The sequence below is a fragment of the Mustela erminea genome, chromosome 16 (assembly GCF_009829155.1).
Source record: "Mustela erminea isolate mMusErm1 chromosome 16, mMusErm1.Pri, whole genome shotgun sequence".
In the NCBI taxonomy this organism is placed as follows: Eukaryota; Metazoa; Chordata; class Mammalia; order Carnivora; family Mustelidae; genus Mustela; species Mustela erminea.
This window is the reverse complement of record NC_045629.1, coordinates 8,379,029-8,402,853: the sequence shown is the minus strand read 5'-3', so window position 1 is coordinate 8,402,853 and position 23,825 is coordinate 8,379,029. Positions and strand designations below refer to the sequence as shown.

The following is a 23,825-nucleotide window of genomic DNA, read 5'->3' as shown; positions in this document are numbered from 1 at the left end:
ATTTGTTCACTGCTAATATGCGAAAAGAGATGAACTTTTATACATTAGCCTCATACCTGGAAAACTTGCTATACTCACTTATTAGTTCCAGGACTTCTTTTATTGAATGTTTTGGATTTTCTACATAGATGATTATGTTATCTATAAACAGAAATAGTTTTATTTCTTCCTTCCCAATATGTATACCTTTTATTTCATTTCCTTGTCTATTTGCATTAGCTAGGACTTCCACCATGATATTGAAAAACAATAGTGAGAAGAGAAATCCTTGTCTCATACCTGATCTAAATTAGAAAGTTTCAAGTTTCTTACCATTAAGTATAGTGTTAGCTATAATTTTCTTTTGTAGATATTTTGATCAAACTGAGTAAATTCTCTTCTATTCCTAGTTTACTGAGAGCATTTATCTTGAATTTGTGTTTAATTTGGGTGAAACCTTTTTCTGCATCTACTGATATGATCATAAGTTGTTGTTGTTTACTCTGTTGATGTAATGGATTACATTAATTGATTTTTGAATACCCACAATAAATCCCATTTGGTCATGGTATATAAATCTTTTTACAGATTGTGGGATTCAATTTGCTAATATTTTGTTGAGTAACTTTGCATCTATGCTCATAAAAAATATTGATCTGTAGTCTTCTTTTCTTGTGATGTCTTTAGCTTTGGTGCTATGGCAATGCTGACCACATAAAATGAGTTAGGAAATATTCCCCCTGCTTCTAATTTCTAAAAGAAAATGTAGAGAATTGGCATAATTTCTTTCTTAAAGGTAGAATTCACCAGTGTACCCATCTGGACATGTTGCTTTTTATTTTAGAAGGTTATGAATTGATTCAATTTCTTTAATAGACAATTTATTTAGGTGGTCTATTTTTTTGCGTAAGTTTTGGCAAATTGTGTCTTTCATGAAATTGGTCCATTTCATCCTGATCTGTCATTGGTTTTATTTTATTTTTGTACCTCCAGAGGAAAAGATGAAAACACCATATATTCATATCATATCCCTTTTCTTAAATAAATGATAGCATACTTGTTTTTCTCTACTTTTTTCCACTATATTACATATCCTGGAAATCACTTCATAATAGTATATGGAAATTAAACCTCATTCCTTTGTATAATAAATAATTTTTTTAAGAAAATTATTCAATGACTGACTTTTCTGAACAGGATTTGGGGGCAGTAATACTGTGTAATTTCATTATTTGTTATACATTTTTCTAACTATTAGTTTTCTTAGATAAATCTTTATGTTACATCAAATCCATTAACTGTTAGAATCCAGATCATTCTCATGGTCCTTAAGAGGTCCCTCATGACCATTGGTGTTACAGGGTAGTATTCACTATCATATTTTTCTATTTTTACCTATGATATCTAGTTGTCTTATCAATTGTCCAAAATTCTGCCCATGTGTTTCCCTCCAATCATCTCCATGAGACAATAGGGAACGTATTTATATAGAGTCCCAGTGCATGTATCACATTGATTCCCAAAGTAGCTATGAAAACTAATTTGAAAGCTGAATTCTGATTAGACTGAAAAATAAGCCAAAGTTTTCAGTGAGATTTTTTTAAAATAATACTTTGAAGTTTTAGTTGCCTAGTAAGCTTAAGAAAATGCAGAGAATATTCAGCAAAAGATAATTGCTGCTGAGTTTAGGGTTGGTCATGTTATATTTGAGAAGCACAAAGAAGCACAGAAAAAAAAATGAACTATGAATCCAATGAGAGGCAAATTTCTTGTCTCCCTTAAGCTTAGTAAGCTACCCTGTTTTTATAGAATGACATTTCCAGCACACTCTGATCCCAGTTGAAAGGTCCACTAGTCAACAGCTATAAAAGATTTTGCTTTAGCAAGTCCCGAGAGAGAACTGTAGATCCTTTCTCTGAGTGCCTAAAACATTTTTTATCTATACTGTTTAATGGGACACTAAGTCATAAAATTTCTGGCATCTTACCTGTTTCATGTGCACATGTCCCTTCTCTTCAATGTGATTGTTCCTTGTTTTATAGTTCTGTACCTATCAGAGGTCTTAGCACAGTGTTGAAAATATTGTGTGTACTCTATAAACACTTGCTGAACTACACTGAAATGAATAATATCCTTTGAAGACCCTATCTTCTGAGGAAGAAATAATTTGGTCTTTCTGAAATGCTTTTTGAGAAACTGGATGAAACATTTTGTTTAGATCCTTCTTTTTTTTTATTTATTTTTTATTTTCAGCGTAACAGTATTCTATTCTTACACCACACCCAGTGCTCCATGCAATCCGTGCCCTCTATAATACCCACCACCTGGTACCCCAACCTCCCACCCCCGCCCCTTCAAAACCCTCAGATTGTTTTCCAGAGTCCATAGTCTCTCATGGTTCACCTCCCCTTCCAATTTCCCCCAACTCCCTTCTCCTCACTATCTCCCCATGTCCTCCATGTTATTTATTATGCTCCACAAATAAGTGAAACCATATGATAATTGACTCTCTCTGCTTGACATATTTCACTCAGCATAATCTCTTCCAGTCCCATCCATGTTGCTACAAAAGTTGGGTATTCATCCTTTCTGATGGAGGCATAATACTCCATAGTGTATATGGACCACATCTTCCTTATCCATTCGTCCATTGAAGGGCATCTTGGTTCTTTCCACAGTTTAGATCCTTCTTAAGAACTTTCTAGTCTCCTGACTCCAAATGGATATTTGAAAATATTTCTCATTTTTTCCTCATTAAACAGTTTATATTTTTAGTATCTAATACTGTCTATTGAATATCACGATTATGCAGTCTATTTATAACTCAAAAATGAAATTCTCCTACTGATAGGTTGGTTTCTTCTAAATCAGGGCATAGTAAGAAGCACCTGAGTGGCTCATGTAGTCAGGTATCTGACTCTTGATTTTGGGTAAGGTCATGATCTTAAGGTCATGAGATTGAGCCCCACACCTGGCTCCATGCCCAGAACAGAGCCTGCTTGTCCCTCTCCCTCTGTTCCTCCACCAGCTCATATGTGCACTCTCTCTTTACCTCAAATAAATAAATAAAATCTTTAAATCAGGACATACTAAAAATGCTCCAGCTGTTGTTATATATTGTCATAGAAGAAAAATATTTAATAAATATTATTCCTAGGCTATTCTACCTTTATTATTTACAAGTTCTTTCTCGAATATTACTTTAATTTTGCTGCTACAGTCTAAGACTTTTATTCCATTCTTGGAGAAGTTAGAGCATATAGACTTATGTCCCTGAGTAATATTTTATTTGCCCAACTGGTTACTGAGCCTTTATACATATTAAGTTTTTATATAGAATTTTAAGCTCTTTATTTAGGACAATTCCAAAAACAATCTCACAAAAGGAAATAAATCTATCTGCCTACACACACACACACACTTCTAGTTTGAGCTTAGAGATGTAGAGAGTTGGAAAGGATGGCATCACTCTCATCTTCACAACAAGAAAAAGCTCCATAATAAACTGTAAATTAATGACTTTTCTTGAAAACTAGGTTCCAAGGTAAGAAACTAACCCAAAAACAAGAGAAAGACAGGCTTTTGCAGGTAGACATAGGACTTAAATATTTGCTTATCTGGGGCAGATGCCAGCAGATCTCCTATAAGTCAGTACAGTAATTCACCTAGAAATTCTCAACAAATTGCCAAAGGCTAGTGTGAACTATCACAAAAGTTTGCCCCTACTTACAGACTATTCCTCTAAAAACCCCACTAGGCATTTGCAGGGAAGATTAGGGAGAACATTAAGAAAGATTTCCTCCTAGTCTGGCTGGGAGGAGAAATAGCAGTCAATTCTTCCCAGACCTATTTCTGAAATTCTTCCCAGACCTATTTCTCCTCTATCTCCCCTTTGGAACAGAGAATTTAATCTGCAGAAGGAAGAGCAACAGAAACAGTCATCTGAGGACAATGGTGGAAACCCACTGCAGCCTGGGCAGAGAAACAGGAAGAAAACATATCTCTGGCCCTGGAGGAGGAGGAGAAATCTGTGCTAGACCCACTATATCTGGAGAAGGTAAGGAACACTTGTGAAGGACATAACTCCAGAACCATGTTCATAATGCCCAGCCAAGACTAAGGCTTAATCAGAATATCAGAAAAGATACATACCTCTTTCCTACCCTCTCGTCACTACATTAACAACTTTTCAGTAAAAATAACAATGGAATACAGCTGGGAGAGCAGCAACAGGCAGATCAGAAGGGCCACATCCAAGTAGGGGTGCTCAAGTCAGTTGAGAAAAAACACAGAGAAAACCTCTCTGACCAATTAGAGTATGTCCTAAACACAGGTGTTCTTAAAGGAATCTGAAGACTGTGATACACTAAGTATAACCACAGCAACAGCAGTCTTTGATCTCAGCCCAACTACTGATGACATCAGCATGAATTCTTAAACCAAGTGCTGAGCACAGGGAGGTGTGCTTATCTGCACACAGGAACAATACTGACCCTAGGGTCTTCTATTCTATACAACATATGTAGTTTCCAAGAAAACAAAAGATCATGGAAAAAGAGAGGAAAACCATAGTCTGAAAAGACCAAGCAATAATCAAAACCACACTCAGATATGACACAGATGTTGAAACTACCAGACAAGCAATCTGATCTAATTATGATAAATACATTAAGTCTCTAATGGAAGATGCAAACAACATACAAGATTACACAAAACAATTAGGAACTATAAAAAAGAGCTAGAGCAAATTCTAGAAATCAAAAACCTAGTAACAGATGTGAGAAAAATTTGTGACCGGTTCATCAGTAATTTCAACATGGCTTAGAAAAGAGTCAATGAATTTTTAGGCAGGTTAATGTAGACACAAAGAGGGGGAAAAAACAAAACAAAATAAAACAAAACAAACAAACAAACAAAACAGAGTACCCAACAGCTGTAGGACAATATCAAACAAATAGTCTTATAGATACACAAATGGAATCCCAGAAAGAGAAGAAAAAGAACAGGGCCCGAGAAACATTTGAAAAAGATAATAGTCAATTTTTTTCAAAATTAGATGCAGCAAACAAACCACAGTTCCAAAAATCTCATCAAGCAGGATAAACACTAATACACACACACACACACACACACACACACACACACCCCACTACTTATACCGCCACCACGCCTAGGCACATCATATTCGAAATGCTGTAAAGAAAACCAAAGACAGACAAAATCTTGAAGGCAGTCAGAGGAAAAAGACACATGAACAATAGAAAGGATAAAAATCATAGCAGACTTCTTGTCATAATATATGCAAGCAAGAAAACAGTGAGTAACATCTTATGGTACTAAAAGAAAAAACCCTGGTAATGAAGAATCCTATACCCAGTGAAAATACTATTTTAAAATGAAGAAGAAAAAAAGACTATCTCAGAGGAGCAAAAACTGACGGAATTCATTGCTAACAGACTACTCAGCAGGCAGGATTGAAGGGAGCTGTTCAGATTATGAATTGGAGCTTTGATCTACACAGAGAAATGAAGAATGTCAGAAAAAAAAGTAAGTGAAATAAAATGCTCTTTTTTAAAATTCTCTAAAAAATAACTTACTACTTATGTCTAAAGCAAAGCAGTAATTATATGTTGTATATTTATACATATGTAAAAGTAAAATGTATGATAGCAATGATACAAAAAATGGGAGGTAGAAATTAGGACTATTCTGTTATAAGATCTTTATACCCCACATTAATTGGTATAATATTATTTGAAGGGAGGCTCAGATTATTTTAAAACAGGTATTTGTAAACCATGGGACAACCACTATGTTGAAAAAAAAAGAAGTATAAATGATATCAATAGAGGAGTTAAAACTGATTAATTTTATTATTTTTCAGATCTCAAATTTCTTTTTTTTAATTTTTATTATGTTAGGTCACCATACAATCATTAGTTTTTGATGTAGTGTCCAAGATTCATTGTTTATGTACCACACCCAGTGCTCCATGCAATACATGCCCTCCTTAATACCCACCAGCAGGTTCACCCATCCCCCAACCCCTTCCTTCTAAAACCCTCAGTTTGTTTCTTGGAGTCCACAGTCTCTCATGGTTCCTCTCCCCCTCCAATTAATTTTAAAAGTTTCATTAAATACAGAGATGGCAGAAAAAGGAAGGAAGGACAAAGGAAAGAAGGAAATAGAGAGAGAATGAGAAAGAAAAAGAAAGAAAGAAAGAAAGAAAGAAAGAAAGAAAGAAAGAAAGAAAGATAGATAGATAGATGGAGGAGAAAAGAAATGGAAGAAATAGAAAACAACTAGCTATATGATTTTATTCCAGTCATAAATAATCACTTTAAATATGAATGGTCTAAACATAGTTAAATGACAGATTACCAGTGAAAGGAAAAGAGTGAGAATTGACTATATACACTCTTTATAAAAAACCCACTTTAATTATAAATATGTAGATATATTATAAATATCTATAAATTTTAAAGAGAAAGGAAACATTTTGAAATTTCAGCATTTTGCAAAGAATGTCTTAATAAATGTTTTTGAATAAATATGTTTGCATAATTGGGATTTATTTCTTTTTAAATTAAGATTAAAAGTTATACTAATTTTTTTTATTTGAGAGAGAGCATGAGTGAGGAGAAGGTCAGAGGGAGAAGCAGACTCCCCATAGAGCTGGACTCCAGGATCGTAACCTGAGCAGAAGGCAGTCGTCCAACCGAGCCACCCAGGCATCCCAAAAATTATACCAAATTTATATGACATTAAAACCAATCATTTCATAGTTTTCTATCATTTCATTTTTATATAACAATAGCAAATAATATCACCAAGGTCTTGTTGAATCCCATCATAAAAAAACTTTTCTCATCAATTAACATAATCTCAAAATGAGCAGGTTTTTATTTTCATGACCTGATTACTTATAGATTTTGCTAATGTAAGGAAAATAAAGCCCAAAAATGTTGAATAATATAACATATAGAAGACATTAATAACTTTTGCTACCATAAGTCTGTAGAAAAAAAAGAAAGACACAAAATACTATATAAGCTAAGATTGTATACTTTGAAAGAACATGAGGATAAAAATAGAAACCAAATTAGATATCCAAGTATATGTGATAATGTGAAACCAGGATAAGAACAACTTTATAATTTACTTTTACTCCCTGAAGTGACAACCAAAAAGATGAAGAATGTTTTCTATATAAATTTTGATGATTAAAATATTCTAAAAACAAGGGTGCTTTGGTGGCTCAGTTGTTAAGCATCTGTCTTCAGCTCAGGTCATGATCCCGGGATCCTGGGGCCGAACCCTGCATCAGGCTCCCTGATCAGCGGGAAGCCTGCTTCTCCCTCTCCCACTCCCCCTGCTTGTATTCCCTCTCTTGCTGTGTCTCTCTCTGTCAAATAAATAAATAAACTCTAAATAAATAAATAAATAAATAGAATATTCTGAACATAAATCACTTCAAATTCATGCAACTCAATATGCAGTAAGAATTTTAATGCCCCCAAAATAAAGCATGTGAGCATGATGATCTTCCTCCTCTGTTGTCTTTATGCCCAAAATCACTTGAGCTATAAACTTAATTTACTAACTGGCCTAATTTGCATGATATAATTTGTGACTCTTTCAATAATAAAATTCCAGGGAACAAAACAATGGAATATTATTGAACCACAAAAAAAAGAATGACATCTTGTCATTCATTATATTGTGCACTTTAAACTAATATAACATTATATATTAATTATACTAGTATTTAAAAAAATTATACTAGTATTTAAAAATAATTAAAAATTGGAGCTAACAAATGGATAATAGCCCTAATAATATTTTTAAAAATGCAAAATGCAATTTCAGTTTCTTGTTTTTAAAAATCCCCATAACACAAAATTGTGTAATAAAAACCACAAGATTTGTAGGAAAGAGGGAGGTTGGGAAACAACAATCAAAAGCTTTATCAGTGGTGTAAAAAAAAGATAGAAACCTAACAAAAATGGTAGCAAATTTTACACATGCTGATGGTTAAGAAATTCATAAATACCACAATAAATGTAGCACTGAATATCAAGTTTACTTGTGGAAAAGATGTGGAAAGAATTGCAGCTTATGAGTTTTTGCCAAGTAGTAGAAGGGTTATTGGAAATTGGAAGGCAGTTTTTAACACTAGATGTGGACAGATGTGACTTACTTATAACACACACACACACACACACACACACACACACACACATTGAACCGAGATAGCTGGTATGTTTCAAGTGTGTAGGTGTGGTTTTTATAGTCCTATGTGACCTGGTTGGGCTGGGTAGAATTTACTGCATTGCATTCACCTGCTATTTCTTGTGGATGAAATGCACATAGTAAGCAAATATGAAATTCTGATCATACTCAAATTTTTCCTTAATATATCAATCATGTTGGAACAAATTCACATTTGCAAAACAAGTGTTGGAGCTAAACTGGTTATACTTTATTTCTATCTTAATATTCCTTATTATATTTATTTCTTATCCTAGTGTCTAGTCTCAAAGACTAGTGGTGTCCTTCCTCTTTATAAAAGCTATTCTTCCAACAATGTTCTTGCTAGTAGATAAATGATAGATTCCCTTGTCTTTTTAGGGATCTGACTATAAAGCTTACACCCATTTTCTTCAGCTATCTTACGTACAAAAAGGGCTCTCCATTGTCTTCTCCTTCCCACTCAAAATGGACAGTTCTGTTTTTGAAGAGTCCTATTCTTTATCCTGTGGCATCCTCTATTAAAACACCTATTTCTCTCTTCACCTAATAAACTTATGGGGAAAGTGGCTCTGTATCTAGAGCCCCCATTTCTCTACACACCATGATAGACTCCTTTACTTCCCCGTAATCTTTCTCGGTAAGATCACTGAAACAGCTCTCTTAAAAGACACTCATATCTTCCTTGTTGGTGAATTCCTCATCTTCTTTCCATTTCACCCACCACCCTTGTGAAGCGTCTGACTGCTCTTCACTGCTTTAGCTTTCTAGGGCTTCTGTAGCAAAGTACCACAATCTGGGTGGCTAAGAACAACAGACATGTATTATTTCACCATTATGGAATCTAGAGTCTGAAATCGAGGTGCTAGCAAGCCCACGCTCCCTCTGAGACTCTAAATAGAATATTTCTTGGCCTCTCTAGATTCTGGTCACTGACCAGGAGATCTGATCCCAGCACCCACAGCTATCATGACTTTACCTACCCACCTACCCAATATTTGCTTGACCAGAAATCCAGAATAACAACTGGGGGGATAATTAGGACTTCGCTGCTGATCCTAGAAAACATGGCCTATAAAGAGTGGTGGGTGAAAATTCCAAACTATAAGAGACTGGAAAGAATGGGAAGAAAAAGAGGAGAAGCAATAAGGATAAATCAGCATTTTTCTAAAATCTGTAAAGAAGAGAAGGAGAAAGGTCAGTAATTTAAGAGCAGATTAAAGGTTATTTTTTAGAATAAGAAGGACATAAGCATCTTTGATAAACTGAAGGCAGGGATTAACTAGAGTCATCTGGAGATGCAAGGAAGAATAAAGAGAGCTGATGGAACACAATCTTGGAAAATGGAAGAGGTTGTGATAAAAACTACAGTAGTGTTGATCTTTGCAAAAAAGAATTTCACCCGGTCAAGAGAGAGGGATAAGAGAAAGGGATCTTTCTCTCTTGTTTCAGCTAAATATCTAACATCTAACTCAGAGTAGACATTAGCAAACACCCTTTTACTTTTCTGCCCACAAATGTTTTTGGCTTCTAAGGAGTAGGCTATGCCTGGTAATCCTCCAATAAATAAGTAATGATTGCTATCTGAAACCAACTATCATTTTGTTTTAATACTTAGCCTTTCTAAGAAAATTTTCTCCTTCTGAAAAGTTATCTGCTTTCTGTAGTTTATTCTGTATTGAGGTTTTGGTTTCTGTAGTTTATCCTATATTTAAGCAACTCTACTGGCTCTTTTGGATAAGAATTCACATGTGAAAATTGGGTGTTCCAAATGTAGATGTCATTATAAAGTACTTCAACTATTTGAGGAAAAAGATCAAGTTAAAATTTTTTTAGGACCTGTCATCTATAGGAAAGTCAATTATGTCATCAGGGCACTGCATAAGGTGGCAATTCCTAAGCTGCCAAACGGAGTCAATATGAAATATTACCAAACTCCAAATTTCAAGTCCACCTGAAGAAACAAAGAAACAGGGAGAGAGAGAATGAGAGAGCAAGGGGGGGGCTGCGGGCAGGGAGGATGGAGAGGAAGAGGAGAGAAAGGTATAGGAAAATACAAAGAAGAAAGAAATACAAAGTTATGCCAAAATCAAAATGACATGTTGGCATCCATTTAGCTAATGGCTAATAATCTGTAGCTCCACATGAACATCTAACCTTTCAACACTGAAAAGGCCCAAGATAAACGTTCCTGTTATTCCCTATAGACTCACTGCCTTACTCTAGCCCAGCCAACCTAGTGTTGGCTCCCTCTCCTTCCTCCTACTCCAGCCTCCAGACATGTTTCTACGCAGACCCTCCCATGCCAGCAATAGCCACCCACCCACCATCTGCCAAGCTGCCTTCTTGCCCTCATTCATCTGAAAAATTTTCTTAAATCCTACCCCATCAGGAAAACAACCTCAATTTGTGGGCAGGAACACAAGAGTCTGCCTCTGGAGTATAAAGACAAGTGTTTCTATTAAGCCTTTTAATTTTTTAACTCTTTCAATCTATTCAATAACATTATAAGGTATTATTGTACCCATTTTACAAAGGAGGAAATTCAAGCTTATAAATATCAAGTGAATTATCCATATTTCCTTAGACAGTAAAGGTCAGAATTGGAGCTCAAATATAGGTCTTCTAATTCCTGCTGATATAAATTGTTCTAAAAAAGCAAAAATGTATTATACTTTCTATTCTAGGAACATAAGGGATTTTCAAATGGTTGTGCAAGTGCCCTATGAGTTCATAATAAATATTAAACCTATTCATCTACAAAATGAATTGACTTCATGCAATAGTAAACTAGAAGCAGGAAACCACTTTCTAAGAGTGAAGGCCTTAGCTACCAACATTCCCAAGCAACAGAGAGTACTATTTAGTGTTTCAATTTGCAAAAATGCAATATAAAGCTCAGCTAAGTCTCCAGGCAGGTTTACAAGTGAATAATAACCGTATAAGATACATGGGATACCTTTATGATGCCTCCAAGGTATAAATGATCACAAGGGAAAATCAACAATGAACGCCCCAAGAGAAAGAAGCAAATATTAAACAAATGTCACCAGAATCATTTTTATTAAATTTTCATACTTTCAACAGATACTCATGAGTGTCTCATCTATATCAGTCAAGATTCAAGAATTAGCAACTAAACAAGGTCCAGCCCCTGTGGTCTAGGAATTCTTCTCTGCCTGTATTCTTCAAACTTCCTGCTATAACAGACGCTGCTCTGATTTTTGTTTTGGTCATTTGGGGGGATGAATCATTTCCTTCAGCCTGGTTACCCATGACATTCCAGTTGCTCCTACAAGGCTGACTCCATAGTCTCTAGAGTCTTTTACTGGAGTTTCTGGAGTTTTTACTATAAAGCCTGACATCACTTTGCAAGCCCTTTTTTGATGCTGGAATCCTCTACTCTCTGTACACCTATCATCAAGTTCTCCTTCAAGACCTATGATTGCATCAAGAAAACATTACAGCTGTCCCACATCGCCACATACAACATGAACCTGTTATACAAATGAAAGGTTTTTACTGTCCTGACAATAATGAGATACCCAATGTCATAACACCACTTGGCTGGTGGCTCTTAAGTTTCATGGATTTAATCACATGACATATTATAGGCTCAAGGTCACATTTACATTGGGCTAGATCCTACTTCTCTATAGCTGATAATAAAAATCACATCCACAAATAGAAGATGTCATAGAGGAATAGAAATTTCAATAAAATAGAACAAAATATGATAAAGAAAAAAAGGGGTATCACAGAACTTCTGGAATGATTCATTAGGTTCTCCATAAAATTTGATTATTAAAATCAAATTTTCAAGAACTCTGGAAATTAATTGAAGATCTTCAACAATCTGAAAAGCATTCATTCAAATGAAAATTATGAGCCTTGGTAAGAACAGAAGGGTTTATGTATTGTATTTTGATCTACTTCCATTTTTTCTCTCCCCAGTTCTACAACATCCTTAAAAACCAGCACACTTACAACCATGGTAGCTGTAAAAACCAACAGGAAAGTAGTTTACATCCTGATACAACATAGTCAAACTACTGAAAGCCAAAACAAGGAGAAAATCTTGAAAAGAGCAAAAGAAAACAACTCATCATATACAATAAAATTAACAGCTGACTTCTCATCAGAAATCATGCAGGTCAGAAAGCAGTAAGATGACATTTTCAAAGAGCTGAAAGAAAAAATTGTCAACAAGGAATTCGATTTGCAAATTAAGACACTCCCAGGAAAAGAAAAATTGAGAGAATGCATCATTAGCAGAACTACCTTACAGGAAATACTAAAAGGAATCCTTCAGGCTGAATTAAAAGGACACCGGAAGTAATTTAAATCCATACCACCAAGAAAGTTAAAAGAGAGCTCACAAAATGGGAGAATATATTTACAAGTCATATATGTAATATGAGCATCACATCCAGAATATATAAAGAACTCTTAAACTAATTAGAAAGGGATAAATAATCCAATTAAAATGAGCAAAGGATTTGAATGGACATTTCTCCACAGAAGACACAGAAATGTCTAACAAGCACATGAAAAGATACTCAACATAATTAGTCATTAGGGAGATATATATCAAAACTACAATGAGACATCATATCCACTAGGATAGCTAGAATCAAAAGATAGACAACAGGGGCACCTGGGTCGCTCATGGGGTTAAAGCCTCTGTCTTCGGCTCAGGTCACAGTCCCAGGGTCCTGGGATTGAGCCCCACATCAGGCTCTCTGCTTGGCAGGCAGCCTGCTTCCCCCTCTCTTTCTGCCTGCCTCTCTGCCTACTTGTGATCTTTGTCTGTCAAATAAATAAATAAAATCTTTAAAAAAAAAAAGATAGACAACAAATTTCTGTTGGTAGAAAAACAGAAACCCTCATATATTGCTGGTGAGAATATAAAAGTGGTCAGCCACTCTGAAAAACTTTGTCACTTTCTTAAAATGTTAAACATTGAGTTACTACCACATGATACAGTAATTCTATTCCTAAAGTACCTATCTTAAAGAAATTACAGTTGACCCTTGAACAATGCGGGGTTATGGATGCCAACCTCCCACACAGTGGAATATCTGCATGTAACAGATTGACTCCCTCAAACACTTAACTATTAATAACTTACCATTGACCAGAAGCCTTAAATGATAACATAAACAGTTAATAACACATATTTTGTATATGTATTATATACTGTATTCTTATAATAAAGTAAATAGAGAAAATGTTATTAAGAATATCACAAGGGGGGCGCCTGGGTGGCTCAGTGGGTTAAGCCGCTGCCTTCGGCTCGGGTCATGATCTCAGGGTCCTGGGATCAAGTCCCACATCGGGCTCTCTGCTCGGTGGGGAGCTTGCTTCCTCCTCTCTCTCTCTGCCTGCCTCTCTGCCTACTTGTGATCTCTGTATGTCAAATAAATAAAATCTTTAAAAAAAAAAAAGAATATTACAAGGAAGAGAAAACACATTTATAGTACTGTACTGAAAAAAATCCGCATATAGGTGGATCTGCACAGTTCAAACCAGTGTTGTTCAATAGTGAATTGTATAAAATATATCCACAGAAAAACCTTTACATGGATTTTCATAGCAGCATTATTCATAATAATTATCCACATTAATAACTAAAAGTAGAAATAATCCAAGTGTCCATCAACTGATGAATGGATAAATAAAATGTGATATATTCATACAATGGAATTTGGATAGATAGTGATAATAATACTGGATAATAATGGATAGGTAACTGGTTTCCTAAGATTAGAGAATATGAGGTTGGAGAGTTGCTGCTAGTTGGTCTAGGCTTTCTTTTTGGGGTGATGAAATATTCTAAAATTAGAGTGTGGTGATAGTTGCACAACTCTATGAATATACTAAAATCATGAATTCTACACATTAAATTGATGGATGTTATAGTATATTAATCATATCTCAATAAAACTCTCTTAACAAAAAGGGGAAAAGTGAAGATAACCTCCTTAGATCCACAGTCACATACTGTAAGTTGCAAAGATGTCCAAGAAATCTTAATTAAAAGAACTAAACAGGGGCACCTGGGTGGCTCAGTGTGTTGGGACCTCTGCCTTCGGCTCGGGTTCTGATCCCAGAATCCTGGGATTGAGCCCCACATCCGGCTCTCTGCCCAGCAGGGAGCCTGCTTCCTTTCCTCTCTCTGTCTGCCTCTTTGTCTACTTGTGATCTCTGTCAAATAAATGAATAAAATCTTTAAAAAAAATAAAGAAAGAACTAAACACTATGTATGGCATAAATATATACCATGATTTGGGATGTGTAGTAATGATTTAATAACAACTAAAATTTACCAGTTGCTTACTATGTCCTGCTAGGCACTGTGCTATAAACTAGACATTTTTACAAAGCGCTTTGTCAGAATGCATCAAGAGTAATCCTATCACTCAGAATTCATCATAAGGAATTAGATAGCATTGTTTAGGAAAAAAAAAAGAAGAAACTGAATCAAAAACACATTCATTATGCCATTATTTACAAGTGAAAACCTAGAAGTCATTTAAATGTCCAATAGTAACAACAACTGTAGCATATGGTTAATTTCATATATTCAATATTTAATCAATAAAGATTATAGTTTGCAGGACTGTGTAGCTCCTTGCATAAATAAGGGGTTGCAGAATTCCTTATGTACTACAGTCATAACAGCAAACATTTATTGAGTTTTTCAGGCATGCCAATAAATACTTTATATACATTAATTCATTTAAGCTTCATGTTAACCCCTTGAGGTAAGCATTGTAGAGTGGTTGTCAAGGTCACCATGCTAGTAAGCGGTAAAGTCAACGTTTGAATCTTGGCCATCTGCCTCCTCAGACCATGTCTTAGCCATTAGGCTGCCCCACCTTTCTATCATAGCATCATACTCCATGGATATGGATAAGAACTAGAAAAGATATTCAACAGTGGAAATATTTGGTTTGATGGCAGGATTAGGAGTAAAGTTTTCCACTCCTATTTTTTTAATTTTCTATAGTTTGTATACTTTATGACATTTATGTTTTTAAAAATGTGGAAAAAATTAAAAATCTTTTATTCCTGTTATTACTCCTGTTTACCTCTTTATTCCTATTACCCCTTAGGATAAAAGATTTCATGTCTACCAAGAGAATGTAATGCAAATACAACATCAAAACAAAGATTTTCTATTTCATCTTAGGGAATGTAAATCAAAATATATCTTAACAAGCAAGTTATAGCATATCAATTTTACCTTGAATATATCTGCACTGTTAGGGTTAAACAGCTGGTATTTTCCAGATCCCAAAATAATAGGACCTGAACATGTTGCTTCTCCATAGACATAAAGAGATACTGTTGCTGTAGTGCCAGCATTTTCAAGATCCCCAGTGACAATGGTCACCTTCCAATCTCCTTCTGCAAAGGAAAAAGGAAATTAATACAAAAATGTGGAAGAAAACCATATTAATATTAGGAAATGAGGGATTCTACCTAATCCACTTAGTTATGAAATGAATAATTAGTGAAATCAAGAAGTATTAAAATAACTGCTAATCATGGACTCCCTTTTGGAAGCCAGCATGTGGAAAAGTCTTGGAAATAATAGTTTATTTTAATTACAAGGAAATAACCAGTAAGCTTTTTAAGACTGCAGATATTTTGGGGAGAAACACTGAAAGGGAAGCATTTAGCATTGGTAATTGGGTGGAAGATTTAGGAGTTTATTCAGCATCACTGTCAAATCTTTAGGTGGGAACTAATGACAGGCATATTGATAAGCTGACATTAAGACATTATCTGTACGAGGGAAGAGCCTTGCAAAGCCGGGGCTGATAACGTTTGGTGAGCCCAGCAAAATCATGGCAAGGATGTGGAAAACCTAAAGACAAAACAAAAAGAGCTAAAAATTTATTTAAAAAAAAATTTCTAGTGTCCCCTAAATGTTGGAACGAACCAACAAGTAAGGAGTAAAATATTGCATGAAGGGCCTAGCAGCACTGAGAGGGTTTGGGATGGGGGAGATGAAGAAAATTGGTGTTTGAAACAGAGGAAGACCATGTGTCGTGTAAGCAGATCGGATCATTGAACTTCCTGCCATGGCAACGTTAAAACCACAGAAAGGCTGAGACAGAGCATGACAGAAAATATTTTTTAAGAAGACCTACAACTTGTTCCTGATTAGTTTAGTTGGAAAAACAAATAGAGATAGCATTTATTTAATCATTTGGTGCACTTTGGAAAATGGCACCATCAACTCCAAAGCAGTGAAACCCTCTCAGTGTGACCCGACACCACACAGTCTAGAGTAACAAAAGATAAGAGTCCTGTCTGCTAGAACTCTCTACTCATTATAACTGATCCCTGGATTGCAAGGGCAATTTAAAGATGTCTATTATTATTGTCAAAGCCACCGCAGTATGTGCATACTTTTGAGTATTCATTACATTTTCAAAAGGGGATGAAGTTCTACCACCATTTTAGATCTCTGAGTTCTCAGTAAGCCCTCCACTCAGAGGTTGTCTTTGTTTTTAGTACATTACACCACTCTCCCTGGTCCCCAGTCCATCCACAAAGATCATAGGAACGTCTCTAATCAGTTTGATAAAACTTGCATCAGGTAGATTTTGCATAATGCTACATTTGTTACTAAAGATGGAACTTAAGCCCCAGTACCAAAATGTCAAGGGAGGGATATAACTCACAGGGGTGCACTCTGCGATTTCCACCTTGTAGCAAGTTTACTTTGAGGAATTTCAGTTCATTTTCAGTGAGAAAATTAGAAAATAAAAAAATTTCAAACTATAATCCCATGAGAATCCTACCATGGTATCAATTCTTATAGAAAGCCTTCCACCTGTGCCTTGATGCATAATTCAACAAGTAGAAGTATCTCATTTCCTGTTTTTAGGTCTTCTCTCCTATCTCATCTTTATCTCCTTCCCCTGCCATCTGGGGGTTTGGTACCATGATAGCATGGGAAGAGGGACACAAAGGAGTTTGCATGTTGCCTTGCATATCTTGTTTACTACAACAGCAACAAATAGCAGTGAGACATTGATTTATATAATATTCTTATGTTCTCACCTTTTGAAATTGCCATGTCACCACAACATGAAATTTAAAGATGGAATAACCAATGAAATGTCTTTTGTGGTGATTTTTTAAATTGTTGTTATTCTCAGCATGATTTTCTTTACTAGCACTGGGGAAAAAATTAACTATTTCAGTATTCCCTATAATATACTTTTAAAATGTGATCATTTAACTTCTCTAAGAATATCTCCCTATCTAAAATATGAAATAGTTAAAACATTTGTAGAAAATATCATAGAGATACAATCTGAGTCTATATTTATTTATTTATTTATTTTAAGATTTTATGTATTTATTTGATAGAGAGCACAAGTAGACAGAGCAGCAGAGAGGCAGGCAGAGGAAGAGGGGAAGAAGGCTCCCGCCAAGCAGAGAGCCCGATGCAGGGCTTGATCCCACAACCCTGGGATCGTGATCTGAGCCGAAGGCAGATGCTTAACTGACTGAGCCACCCAGGTGCCCTGAGTCTATATTTAAATGAAAAGTTCCCTGAGTCTATATTTATATGAATAGTTCCATTAGGCTGCAAAACAGTTCACTTTTATCAGAGCTAAAAATATGTTTACAATTTTTATATCTCTTATTATGTGTCACAATTCCAAGCTTTTGTTCTGTAATTTTCTATTGGGAAACTATCTTTACCAAAAGAATCAAAGAACATGAGTTCAGATATTCTAAGTGTCTCTTCTCTTTCCTTTCTTATAGCTGTTGTCTGTTCAACCCCAAGGAGTTTTATCTCAAAATACTGTAATCTGCTAACCCCTTTAGAAAAACCAATTCTATTAACTCAAAACTCCCAAAGAGAATTCCATGTAATTGAAGTCTAAATATTTATCTCATATTTACCAGTGTTTTAAAGGTTTAAAAAAAAAAGTTTGTTGACTATGCAATAAGCCATTGCTGAGACTCTACCTCAGACTGTCCCATTTTATTCTTTTTTCATTGGCTCTCAAAGCTTAAATTTGGAAAGATACTATAATAGTTGCCTCCATTTGAAGAAATCCTGCTATAGAAAAAAGAAAACTTTTCTTGGAGACTACGTCTATGGAGGTTTATTTTTCTTTTGTGTTAAAAATGTTTAAAAGTAGTCTAGATATACCCTATGATCTCCAAATAGCCCAACAATACATTTATTTTTTATTGTGTTATATTAGTCACCATACAGTACATCATTAGTTTTTGATGTAGTGTTCCATGATTCATTGATTGTGTAGAACACTCAGTAATAAATTTAAATTTCTCATCAATAATAAAGTAAATTTTAATAGCTTTCACTTTAACAATAGAAAGTATGTGTTCTGTATTTGCTATTCTCATACAGCTAAGTGCAATTAGTATAGATAAAAACTGAACGAGAAAATCCTGAACTTCAGGATATGAAGCCAGGCCAACAACTGGAATTCAATTAATATTTGTTGACCAGCTGATTGGTTACTATTAAGTGTCTATATTACGAACAAGCATTGTGATAGATATTCAAGAGGCTCTCTATGGGACTATGTGAGTCAAATTATGAAATCAGACTTGACAGTTTATAAAGCTCACCTAATACCAAATTCACTGATCATTCACTACTAAGTCAGAGGGTAAGCATCCTTCCTTTACAGAGATCACAGACCAGGGGTTGGCAAATTATGGCCCAGTGGCCAAATCCAGCCTGCACCTGTTTTTGTAATTAGTTTCACTGGAACACAGACACAGTCATTTGTTGATGTATTTTCCATGGGTGCTCATGTGCTACAACAGCCAAGTTGGGTAGTTGCAACAGAGACCATATGGCCTGCAAAGCCCAAGATGCATATTATCTGGCCCTTCATCATAAAACTTTGCTGACTCCTGCTCTGTATGATTGATATAACTCAAAAATGTCCTCTCCAGCCTCCATTAGAACGTGTGCTGTTTCAGTCTTAAACCATGCAAGACTTAAACAATGCAACCACAGCTAGCAAACCCCACTGATTTCCTAGTTTACATCTCCGCCTCCATGCATGCCTCCATCACTCCGTAAATACCAGGTTAATTTACAACAGGCACTCTAGACAGACAAGGCATATTCTGCTATGGCAGACTGTATTAGTTAAAGGCCTTACTCATATCTCCCAACCTACCTGCTCTTTTGCAAAGCGACCATTTTATCTCTCTATTAAGAGGTAGAGTCTATTTTCTCTGATCGAACCTGGGCTGCCCTTGGCCAATATAATGCAGCAAAGTGACATTCCAGGGCTTCTGAATCTACATTGGTCTGGGTCTGTTAGAACACCCTCTCCAGATACTCCCTCTTGGACCTCAGGAGTTGTGCTATGGAAACCTAAGGCACATGGGAAAGCCTCATGTAGGAAAGTAACTCCAGCTGAGCTGCCTGTGTCATCAACCAACCAGGGGAGTGGGTGACCCATCTTGGATATCCAGCCAGCCGTAGCTTCAGATATCTGTGCAAATGAAGTACAATCAGACTAAAGTCACGGAAGTTTCCAAGCAAGAATCACCTGGCTGAGCCACATCGACCCATTGAAAGGTGAAAGATAGGAATCAATTACTGTTCTGAGCCACTAAGTTTTGGGGTGGTTTCTTATAAAGCAAAGGAAAACTGGAAGAGCTGCTGAAAGCATTTCACAGGTAAGAGGTTTCTGTTATCTTTCACTTATAAATACCATTAGTGTTTCTACCAGGAGGTTTTATTCTTAGCATGTAGGCAGGGGGATTTGACTGAGGCATCTCCTTCATTTCCTAGGAAAAGGGGAAAAAATAGATCACAGGTTTACTGTTAACTGTTTCCTTTGCAAGGTTTTCTTATTAGTTGAAGGTTTATTTTTAGGAAGGCATGAGTGAGTTATTTTGGTGAGCAAAATCCCTATAGCTATGAAGTTCAAGAACTCTTCCTTAGATCTTAACAATTTATCTTTACCCATTTTGTGTATTTTGTTACAGGGGTTATACACATTTGCCTTTATAGCTCAGAAAATTGACCCTTTGTAGAATAGAGAAACATCTGTATCTAGACATATTTTCAGTTACTTGGCAACTACTCACTGAATACTCAAAGAAATGTTAAGGAGGATGCATGTAAATTAAGCTCTGACCAAGTAATTGTCAGTTCAACATACTGAGGGAAAAACTCCTCAAAGCACATTAAAAACTATGGAACAGGCATGTTTTCCCTGATCATGCACCAGATAGTAAACATATCCCCATGACACTTACCTTAACAGAGCAGGACACAATACGATGCAGTGAGAGTGACAAGACTTAATGCCCCTCTGCAGACTGCAAACTCGCACTGCTCCAATTACAATCACAGGTAGACTGAGACAGCCTAAGAAGAACGATACCACCATGCATCATGAAGCATGTGCTTGGCTCTAACTGGGTGGAGAGGTTGAGCAGGTGGCAAGGAAGGATGGAGGAGAGCTGCCTGCAACTCAGGGGAACAAAAGCCCTAAAGTTAACCAGATCCACCCTCTCACAAACCCCTGGGAGTCTCCCCCAAACTCTAGGTGATGAATTCTACCCACTTTCCCTCTGTTCCTTGAGAGAGGTCAGAACAAGTAAAACTTTCTCCAACTTTCTATTTATGGCAATATTTTAACATTGCTAATAGATTGCTGTGCCTGTCAAATACTTACCTCAGCTCTGTTCATAACGTTTTGGTATCCCCTGCACCCTTACAAAGCATCCTCTGACTCCTCTGAAATCTCTCTCATGCCGCTGCTCACACACCGTCCTTTAGCTATCTTGAAGGGCCTTTTCCTACATCCAGGGTCTTGCCTGAAAGTCACTTCCTCCAGGAAGCATTTCCAGGCACCCTTTCCAGTAACTAGAATGAACCTTTCTCTCCATAGCGATGTTGGACCTGTGCACACTTCAACCCTGTGATATACAAAAAAGTTCCATCTCTCTGGCCCTCCTACCCCTATCTACCCAGCCAGACTCTAAGCCCCTCAAAGGGCAAGTTTTTGTCTTATAGTCTCTGTATCCATAGGATCTAGTACAATACTTGGCATAGAGTCCTAAAATGTTCGGGGATCCATTAAGAAATATTTTGAAAAATAAAGACTACATGTATTAGAAAGGATATTCAAGGCATTTAAGAATGCCTTAGCATAATATATTTCTATTTCTCAACAAAGAATAAATCCTTCTCATTGTACGTCATTCAGGTCATTTTTTGTATACAGGACAAGGACATTGTTATTTGCCTCATAATTGGTCTTGTTATTAGCACAAAAATAATAGAAACAATATTGACCTTGTATCACCCAAATTTTGAAGGGCATGCAAATATATTTTAGTGAGATTTGGCAAAGATACACAAGACAAATTATTACTTTATCCTAATTTTTGATAATTTTATCTCCAAACAATTCTATCTATATAAACTCACAAATCCTTCAAAATACAACCTCATAAGAGGATCATGAGATTTTTAAAAATTTTTTTCAGCACTTTACAAATATTTTTATTCTTTCAAGAGACAAATATCATTAATCCTATTATACATACAAAGCAATAGAGAAATGATGTGCTCACTACCACAGGAGTTAGGATAAATCTGATACAGAATTAGAAACAGTTACGCTTCCTGGAATAAAATGGTTTCAAACAATACTCAATTTTCTCCATTTTAAGTCTGGAAAACAAGCATAAAACACTATCAGAAGTGAATCTATTATATATTTTATATTGATATTGGTTTCGGGTAAATGTCATATCTATGGTTTTGTTTATTATTTATTGCTGTGTGACATGGTAAATGACACCCCAGTTTATAGGGCTGAATAGAGAAGCAGCAGCAATAGAGACCCTTCTTGGCCATGGGGCATTCTGCCTGCTCCAGCCAAATGCTGCAGTGGGGCTGCTGTTGAATGCTCCAAACCCTGACATCTTCTATCACAAGGGAAAATGAAGTTTAAACATTATCACTGACTGGGTATGTGAGGTCTACAAGCTCCGATTAAGTTTTTTATAGATATTATATTTACTGAATTCTCACAGCAGCTCTAATGGTCTCTTTTATCATCTCCACTTTCTAAGAAAGAATTGAGGCACAGAGAAATACAGTGACTTCCCCAAGCCCAGCAGTGAATAAGTGGTGCATTCTAGATTTAGGATCTGCACTGTTAGCCAGGATGCTCAGTAGCCTCCCTGCATGTTGGAGCTTGTTAGATATCGCTGTGAAGTTAGGACGATGGTTCATCACTGCAGTTTACTCTGAATCCTCTGCCTTTCTGTTTAGTATATTCAACTCCACTTCAAATCTTGATTCTTGACAGGGGAGTAGCATGGTGGCTAAATGGCAGGCTCCTGCAGGGTCCCCCATGTTCCCTGTGACCATCCCCAACCTGGATGCCAGATTCTCATCAGTGGTATTTCTGCCTTGTCTTTATTCCAAGTTTCTGTCAAGTTTATCCTTCATGCTTGCTGCTAAATCTCTCCATGCCTCTACTGATCATCCTCCTTACCACAGCTAGAAACCTTAGCTTGCCTCTCTTTGAATATTTGCTAACAATTCTCAAGTACTTCTTGCTCTGGCTTCCAGGCAACCTATTAGGTCTAAACCTACTTTCAGAACCACATCACTGGCATCATTAAGAGAGCAACTCATGATCCTCAGTTACAAAATTCAAATCTTGACCTACATATGCAGTCTACATGAACTACTCTCTACCAACTCTACTGCTGTGGTTATCTATTGCTGTGTAACAAACCATCTGAAAACTGAATGGTTTCCATCAGCAGTAATGAATTCTTTGGCCAATGAATCTGCAATCTGAGACAGACTTGGCAGAGAAAGTACATCTCTGCTCCATACAGCACTGGCAGGGGTGGCTCAACAGCAGACAGAAGGGTCTAGGTTCAAGATTGCTCTCTCCTGTGACTGGCAAGTTGGTACTGGCTGCTGGCTGAAAGTTCAGGTAGGACTTGGGACAACAGCCTTTATACCTCTCCATTTAGACCTGTGCATGTTGTCTGGGTTTGTCCATAGCAGGATAGCTGGTCTCCAAGAACAAACATTCCCAGAGAGAGAGCCTGGCAGAAGCACTGTCACATCTTTTGACCTACTAGTATATGGCAGAAACACCACATGAATAACTTTTTTTCCATGCTATTAGTTGAGGCAGTCTCAAAAGTCTGCCCAAGGTCATTCCACCTTTTGATGGGGAATTTCCAAGTTTCTGGACGAGTAAACAGGATAGGAAATTTAGTTACAGCACTTTACCAAATACAGTCTGCCACATCTACCTTTCCAGACTTGCATATCCCAACACCTCAGCCCCCTTTCCCAACAGAACCACCATTCTCTAGGTCAGCAGTTCTCAACTGGGGTCATTTCTCCACCCAGAAAACATTTGGTGAAGACTAAAGACATTTTCCATGGTCACAACTGGTGGCTGAGTGCTATCAGCATCTAGTGCATACTGGTTCAGAGATGCTGCTAAACATCCTATGGTATACTTGACAACTCCCCCCTGCATAAAATTATCCAGCCCAAAGTGTCAATAGTCTCA

General features: G+C 36.4%; 1 protein-coding gene across 1 annotated transcript in view; it reads right to left on the bottom strand.

Annotated features, from left to right (window-relative positions):
* Window positions 1-23,825, bottom strand: part of RP1 (RP1 axonemal microtubule associated) — a 357,923-nt gene that overhangs the window by 62,305 nt on the left and 271,793 nt on the right. Inside the window, exon 22 of the mRNA XM_032316308.1 lies at window positions 15,479-15,642. Within this exon, the coding sequence (XP_032172199.1) occupies window positions 15,479-15,642 (164 nt within the window). The remainder of the gene's footprint in view (window positions 1-15,478; window positions 15,643-23,825) is intronic.